Raw genomic sequence first — 8,736 nt, forward strand, 5'->3', positions numbered from 1 at the left:
CTGACACCCCAAATTGTATTCAAAGATATTTTCTTTACTTATTCACCACTTGAATATCTCACACTGCACTTAGGTGTTACACAGTCCTTTTTGGTGACAAAATCATTTGTGGTTAAAAGTCCCAAATTTCTTCCAGTTCAGTGGGCTGGATCTCCTAGAATTTTGAAAAAAATAAATATTTTTCTTCGCTCACTTCTCCAAGTGCTTCTGACCTGGACATCCATGGATAATGTGATATCTGGTGATCCTTTACTGCTCCGCAAACTTCAACACTCAAATAAAAAGGTTCAAGTTCCCACAACCTTTCACTGTATATCTTCAGAGAGCAGGCGTCCTCTCTCTCTCTCTCTCTCTCTCTCTCCAGCTGACCCTGCTTGGTGCCTTCTCTTACAGCTTCCCTTGAGGCCTTACCCCAATGTGTTCTCTTCTGACAGCCTGCTTGAAGCACATCCTGTGCCATGTGGGAACTCCAGGATTCTTCCCATTTCCTGGATAACTATTTGTGCAGGAGGTATCGTCAGTTGCAGCAGCTCAAGCTCCGGGTTTCGGAGCATGAGCAGCAACTGGTATCACTGTGGCGCAGAGGTTGAGAGCTTTGTGGATAGCATGTTTTTTGCTCTTTTGGAAGCCAGTGTGGACATGATGGGGCGAATGGGGTCCTTCTGCACTGTAGCAATTCTGTGATTATAGATATGGTCAGCCTGCAGTTCGAGTATGCAGGGAGAAAGGCAGTGGGTAGCTAACAGACAGTCAAGAAGAAACAGGCAGGTAGTGCAGGAGACTCCTGAGTGCAGCTCACTCTCCAACCAGTATTCAGCTCTGAATACTGATGAAAGTGATGGTTCATCTGGAGAATGCAGCCAGAGCCAAGTCCATGGCACCACAGGTGGCTCAGCTGTACAGGGGGGCACAAAGAAGACTGGAAGAGCAATAGTGATCAGAGATTCAATAGTTAAGGCAATAGACAGGTGTTTCTGCAGACATGAATCTAGGATGGTGTGTTGCCTCTCTTGTGACAGGGTCAAGGATGTCAGTGAATGCTGCAGAGCACCCTGAGGGGCGAGGGTGAACAGCCAGCAGTCATGGTCCACATTGGTACCAATGACATAGGCAGAAAGAGGGATGTGGTCCTGCAGTCGGAATTTAGGAAGCTGGTAGGAAATTTGCAAGCAGGACCTCAAAAGTAGTAATGCTCCTGTGAAGAATCTCGGGATGTTTTTACTATGTTAAAGGTGCTATATCAATGCACATTGTTGTTGTTGACTGTGGGCAGGGATTCAGTTCCAGTCTGAGCTGGAATCTCCGGGGTGCAGTCACGTCGGGGAGAGGGTGTTCACCAGCTGAATGTGGAAATGGATTCACTCAGTCATCCCATTTACTGATAGACCAGCACAGCCACACTGGAGAGAGACAGCACAGTGGCGCAGTGGTTAGCACCGCAGCCTCACAGCTCCAGTGACCCGGGTTCAATTCTGGGGACTGCCTGTGTGGAGTTTGCAAGTTCTCCCTATGTCTGCGTGGGTTTCCTCCGGGTGCTCCGGTTTCCTCCCACATGCCAAAGACTTGCTGGTTGATAGGTTAATCGGCCTTTATAAATTGCCCCTAGAATAGGTAGGTGGTAGGGAAATGTAGAGACAGGTGGGGATGTGGTAGTAATGTGGAATTAGTGTAGGATTAGTATAAAATGGGTGGTTGACGGTCGGCACAGACTCGGTGGGCCGAAGGGCCTGTTTCAGTGCTGTATCTCAAAACTAAACTAAGACCGTTCAGATACTTCACCTGTGTGAAGGGATTTACTCAGTTTTCCCAACTGTTAAAATCCCAGCGTTCAAAGGATTTGATCCATAATCAGCACATTCTTACTGGAGAGAGACTGTTTAAATGTTGTGTGTGTGTGTGTGTGAAGAGATTCATTCATTTACCCCACATACTGACACACCACTGAGTTCACATGTGACTGGAGGGGTTGGATTCTGCTGTTATTGCTGCTGTTACTGCTGCTGTTTTGGGGGAATCTGGATTGTTCCCATTTCCCTTTCTTTCTGGTGGATCATGGGGAGTCCATGCACTTGGGATCCTGTGTAATTTTGTTCCTAATTTTATTGATTGGTCCTCGGGCCCCAGTCTTCACCACATTACAGCAAAAACACGATTACATTTATTTGGGGTGACAATGGCGGGGCTTTTACCCAGCATTCACCTTTGGTGGAGAATATTAACCCCTATTCACACCACAGGAGACCAGTGCATGGGTGCAATGCCAAACAGACTTGGTAACTGGTGTGTCCCGTCTCCTGGTTTTGTTTCTGCGGCTGCTCCTTCATTCAGTTTGGAGCATGCGCAGTGCGAGTAATGGCGGTGGAGAGACGCTTGTGAGTCACATCTGCAGCCGGTAAGCGGCGACAGGGTGGAGGGAGCGATGGAGCTGGCGGGTGGGCTTCAAAAACACCCGGTGTAGGCCTCAACACCCCCAGTAAGAAGCTCCCAGTCCCGCCTTTGCACCAAGCAGGGCGGCAACTGCGGGGCTTCTCCCGGTGACAGGCCCGGGACTAACGGCTGCCATATTTCTCCGGGACAATGTGGAGCAGGGTGCGGCCCTCCTGGGCCAGGAAGCAGGAGGAGGGAATGTTGTGAATTTCTATCCTGGACTGACAGTGATGGCTTTTGTAAACTCCTATTACAGGGTAATAGAAGGGGAGGATTTGCAGACAGGAAACTCAAACCAAACATCACATCAAGATCTGACCGAGTCACTCGATTCATCAGGACCTGAATATCATCGGCTTTTGAATGTGGAAGGAAAAAGGTTTGTCTGTTCTGTCTGTGGGAAAAGGTTTCAAACATCAGTGTGATTGGAAAAGCTCTCGGTAGAGCAACCCAGTCAGTCCCATTCCCCTGCTCTATCCCCGTAGTCCTGCAGGTTTATTTCCATCAAGTGCCCATCCAATTTCCTTTTGAAATCATTGATCGTCTCCACTTCCACCCCCCTCATAGGCAGTGAGTTCCAGGTCATTACCACTCGCTGAGTAACAAAAGTTCTTCCTCACATCCCCCCACCCCCCCCCCCCCATATCTCTTGTCCAAAATCTTAATCTGTGTCCCCGAGTCCTTGTATCATCAGCTAATGGGAACACTCTGCACCTTCTCAAGGACCTTCACATCCTTCCTAAAGTGTGAAGACCAGAACTGGCCACAATTCTCTAGTTGTAGCCTCACCAGAGCTTTATAAAGGTTCAGCAAAACTACTCAGATTTTCCATGCAATACCTCTATTTATGAAGCCCAAGATCCCAAATACTTTGCTAGCCATGCTGTCAATATGTCATACCATCTTCTAAGATCTATGCACATGAACCCCCAGGTCTCTCTGTCGCTGCACACTCTTTATAAATGTGCCATTAAGTATATGTTGCCTCTCCCTATGCCTTGTGCCAAAATGCATCACCTCACAGTGGTTGTATTCCCAGGAATTTAGAATATCAAGGGGTTCTTCCAGCAAAGTTTTCAAGATATTAAGTGGAACAGATTAGGATAGAGAGAAACTATTTCTGCTGGTTGGGGAACTTAATAATCGGGGTCAGAGTGTAAATGTTTATTAATTGTTCATTAATCCACCCCTGGGCCCTGTAGACCCCAGCATTAATCCGCCCCTGGGCCCTGTAAACCCAAACATTAATCCACCCCTGGGCCCTGTAGACCCCAGCATTAATCCGCCCCTGGGCCCTGTAAACCCAAACATTAATCCACCCCTGCTGTACATAGACAAAATTACAGCCCAGAAACAGACCATTCGGTCTCACTAGTCTCTGTTGGTGTTTATAATCCACTTGAGCCTCCTCCCAGTCTAATTACCTTGTCCCACTCTGCCCCCATATCCCTCTATTCCCTTCTCCCTCATAAATGTATTGAACCTCCCCTTAAACACATCATTGCTATCTGCTTCAACCACTCCACATGGCAGTGAGTTCCACATTCTCACCACTCTCTGAGTAGAGAAATTCCTCCTAAGTTCTCCATTTGACCTGTTAATGTCTGTCTTATATTGCTGCCCCCTTGTTCTGACTGACAATTTTAAAGGCCTCTATCAGATCTCCTCCTAGTCTTCTCTTTTCCAGAGAAAGGAGCCCCAGCCTGCTCAATCTTGCTGGATAGTAACATCCTCTCTGGTGACATCTTTGTAAATCTATTCTGCACTTTCTTCAGTGCTTCAATATCCTTTTTTAATCTGGAGACCAGAACTGCTCACAGTCCTTCTAAGTGAGGTTCTCTATAAATTTAACATTCCCTCCCTGCTGTTACATTGTATTCCCGAGCAAAAGACTGTTCCATAGTAACTAGAATTGTCTGTTCTGAGTTTCCATCCTGGACTGACAGTGATGACTTTTGTAAACTCCTTTTACAGGGTATTAGAACGGGAGGATTTGCAGACGGGAAATATCACATCAAGATCTGAGTCACTCAATTCATCAGGACCTGAATATCATCGGCCTTTGAATGTGGAAGGAGAAATGTTTGTCTGTTCTGTCTGTGGGAAAAGATTTCAAACATCAGTGTGACTGGAAAATCACCGAGACACACACACACCCGAGTGAGAGTGTTCCAGTGACTGACTGTGGAAAGAGCTTTAACCAGTTACACAGGCTGAAAAAAAATATTGGTGAGGCGAAACCGTACGCATGTTCTTTGTGTGGTTGAGGCCTCACTTGATAATCCAACCTGGAGAGACACGAGGACACCCTCACCACGGAGAAACCGTGGAAATGTGGGGACTGTGTGAAGGGATTCAATTTCCCATGCCAGTTGGAAACTCATCGACGCAGTGACACTGGGGAGAGGCCGTTCACCTGCTCAGAGAGTGGGAAGGGATTCGCTAAATCATCCATCCTGACTGAGCACCAGCGGGTTCACACTGGGGAGAGGCCGTTCACCTGCTCTGAGTGTGGGAAGAGATTCTCTCGGTCATCCCACCTGTTGGCACACCAGCAGGTTCACACCGAAAAGAGACCTTTTAAATGTTCTGAATGTGAGAAGAGCTTTAAAAGCAGAAATTATCAGAAGAAACACGAGCGCGCGCACACTGGGGAGAGGCCGTTCGCCTGTTCCGAGTGTGGGAAAGGATTCACTCGGTCATCCAACCTGCTGGCACACCAGCGACTTCACACTGGGGAGAGTCCGTTCACCTGCTCTGTGCGTGGGAAGGGATTCACTCAGTCATCCCATCGACTGAGACAGCAACTTGTTCACTCTCAGAGATGTTTTGTATGTCTTGAATGTAAGAAGAGCTTTAAAAGGAAAAATGATCTGCTGACACACCAACGCATTCACACTGGGGAGAGGCCGTTCACCAGCGAGTTCACACTGGGGAGAGGCTATACACCTGCTCTGTGTATGGGAAGGGATTCACTCGTTCATCCAACCTGCTGTCACACCAGCGAGTTCACACTAGGGAACGGCCATTCACCTGCTCTGTGTGCGGGAAGGGATTCCCTCAATTAGCCCACCTCACTGAACACCAGCTTGTTCACACTGATAAGAGACCTTTTAAGTGTTCTGACTGTGAGCAGAGCTTTAAAGGCAGAAATGTCCTGATCAGACACCAGTGCATTCACACTGGGGAGAGCCCGTTCACCTGCTCCATGTGCGGGAAGGGATTCACTCAATCATCCAATCTACTGAGACACCAGCGAGTTCACAAGTGACTGCAGGGATTGGATTTTGCTGTTATTGCTGCTGTTAATCACATCCAGGACTGGACCATGTTGGGATTTATTTCAGTTTCTAATCCCTGTACCTGGGCTGGAGTTTAATATTCTGGATATATATCAAATAAATCAGCTTTGCATCAAACACACTGTGTTCAAATCCCTGATTTCTCTCGATAAGAGGAGACTGATGTTCTGTTACCGACTGTTCCATTTTTGGGCCTTTTCTCCTTTATTAATGGAAGACTTGTATTTGTATAGTGTCTTTATTGACATCAGGATGTTCCAGAGTGTTTTACAGCTAATGAAGTTCTTTTGATGTTTACTCAGTGCTGTTGTCAGCTGTGACTCAGTGGGTAACACTCTCACCTCTGAGTCAGAAGGTTGTCACTTCAAGTTTTCTGCAGGACCTGAGCACAAAAATCAAGGCTGACGCTCTAGTACAGTACTGAGGGAGTGCTGCACTGCCTGAGGTGCTGTCTTTCAGATGAAACGTTAATCTGAGGCCCTGTTTTCTCCCTCAGGTGTATATAAAAGAGCAGGCGAGTTATGCCCAGTGTCCTGGTCAATATTTATCCCTTCGTCAACATCAGTAAAACAGATGATCTGGTCATTTATGACATTGCTGTTTGTGGGATCTTGCTGTGTACAAATTGGCGACGGTGTTTCCTACATTACAACAGTGACAGCACTTCAAAAGTACTTCATTGGCTGTAAAATGCTTTGGATCATCCTGAGGTCATGAAAGGCGCTACATAAATGCAAGTCCTTCTCTTAATGTTGGAAATACAGCAGGAAAATGGCACACAGCAAAGTCCCACAAACAGAAAGGAGGCTGTGATCGCATAATCTTTTTAGTGATGTTAGTTGAGGCATAAATATTGACAGCACCAGGGAGAAGACCCCTGCTCTTCAAAATAACTTTCTGGGATCATTTGTATCCATCTGAGAGGACAGATGGGATCTTGGTTGAAGGTATCATCTGAAAGACGGGACCTCTGACAGTGCAGCACCCCCTCAGTACTGCATTGGAATATCAGTTTAGATTTTATGCTCAAGTCCCTGGATGTGGATTTGAACCCACAACCTACTGACTCAGATGAGAATGTAAGCAGTGAGCCACGACTAACACCTCATCATTACTTTAGATTATTTCAACTCTCAGACCTTTGGTTGTTTCCATGGACAAGTCCCAGCTCCCAATGTACTCCAGAGTGCCTGTGATACTCTTGGTATCCAGGGAAGTAATATGCCTGTGTAACTGCCCTGGGAGTGTTTCATGGGACAGTGTAGAGGGAGCTTTACTCCGTATGTAACTCGTGCTGTCTGTGACTGCAGAATGCTTCAAGCAGACAATTGATGCTCAGAATTCCCCATTCCCCACATTGATGAGAATAAACTTTAACGCAGAGAAAAGAGAAGCCCATCAGTTTCTCCCTGGACACAGATCTGGGGAGATAGTGAGTGCCTTGAACACTTTTGTACAGTCTGCTCAATATTTCATCCCTGGGCCTGAGGAATAGAATATAAGAGCAGGGAGGTTATGATGGAGCTGTATAAAACGCTAGTTAGACCACAGCTGGAGTACTGTGTACACTTCTGGTCACCACACTATAGGAAGGATGTGATTGCTCTGGAGAGGGTGCAGAGGAGATTCAGCAGGATGTTGCCTGGACTGAATCATTCTAGCTATGAAGAGAGACAGAATAGGCTAGGGTTGTTTTCCTTATAGCAGAGAAGGCTGAGGGGGAACCTGATTGAGGGATACAAAATTATGAGGGGCATAGATAGGGTAGATAGGAAGAAACTTTTTCCCTTAGCGGAGGTGTCAATAACCAGGGGGCATAGATAAGGTAAGGGGCAGGAGGTTTAGAGGGGATTTGAGGAAAAACTTTTTCACCCAGAGAGTGGTTGGAAGCTGGAACACACTGCCTGAAGAGGTGGTAGAGGCAGGAACCCTCACAACATTTAAGAAGTATTTAGATGAGCACTTGAAATGCCATAGCATACAAGGCCAGGGGCCAAGTGCTGGAAAATGGGATTAGAATAGTTAGGTGTTTGATGGCCGGCACGGACACGGTGGGCTGAAGTCCTTTTTCTGTGCTGTATAACTCTATGACTCTGAATCTTTTGCTGATGATTTGAATTTGATGTCCTCTAGTTACTGACCTACTGAATAGTGGAAATAGATTTTCCTCAATTACCTGATGAAATGTTGAACCCCTCCCTCAGGTCTCCAATGACCCTTTGTTCTAATGAAAATAGCCCCAGTTTCTCTAATCTCTCCTGATAACTAAAGCCTCTCTTCCCTGGTATCATCTCAGTGAATCTCTTCTGCACCCTCTCCATGGCCTTGACATCCTCCCTGGTGTAAGATCCGAAAACTTGACCCAATATTCTAACTGCAGCCTAACCAATGATTTGTACAGGTTTACATGACCTTTGTCCTTTTGTATTCTGCATCCTGAATTATAAAACCTAACATCCCAAGTGCTTTTTAACCACTTTATCAACTTGATCTCCCACTTTTTAAGGTTTGTTTCTCTGAACCCCCTTGTAGGTTTTAGAGATATTAATGTAACATAGATAAAATACATTGACATCAAATGTCTGATATAATGTGTATTATGGGATGGAGAAGTTTAGTCTGAGTTAGAAACTCAAAACAGGCACTTCACTGCAGATAGGTTGCCATGGCAACACTGACAAGACATTTCATTCCACAGAATAAGCTCATTGGAAACTCTAATCATATCAGGGGAAAGGACAGAGTTTGTCTGTTATTAACCAGAATATAAACTTAAACCTGAGCGACTAATAGATTAGATTATAATGTGTGATGTTTGTACCTATAATTGTGAAACTATAAGAAATAACAATGAACAGTAGGCAGAGTAGTTTAGAGATAATGAGAAAATTACTGAAGAAAAGTAACTGCTGGGAACCAGGGAATGTGTCCTTGTAAATCACAGATTAGGGAAGTTCCAGCTGTCTTTTCCTCACTTGCTGCCAAAACCCAGCAGAGAAGAAAAAGA

General features: G+C 45.9%; 1 protein-coding gene across 1 annotated transcript; it reads left to right on the top strand.

The window, feature by feature from the left end:
- The first annotated feature begins 4,675 nt into the window (after positions 1-4,675).
- On the top strand, positions 4,676-5,835 carry LOC137348745 (endothelial zinc finger protein induced by tumor necrosis factor alpha-like). The gene is made up of 2 exons (XM_068013999.1): positions 4,676-4,684; positions 4,722-5,835. Exons 1-2 carry the CDS (start codon positions 4,676-4,678, stop codon positions 5,493-5,495), a joined length of 783 nt encoding a protein of 260 aa, XP_067870100.1. The 3' UTR covers positions 5,496-5,835.
- Positions 5,836-8,736: the final 2,901 nt, after the last annotated feature.

Source organism: Heterodontus francisci, chromosome 34, assembly GCF_036365525.1.
Source record: "Heterodontus francisci isolate sHetFra1 chromosome 34, sHetFra1.hap1, whole genome shotgun sequence".
NCBI classification, from domain to species: domain Eukaryota; kingdom Metazoa; phylum Chordata; class Chondrichthyes; order Heterodontiformes; family Heterodontidae; genus Heterodontus; species Heterodontus francisci.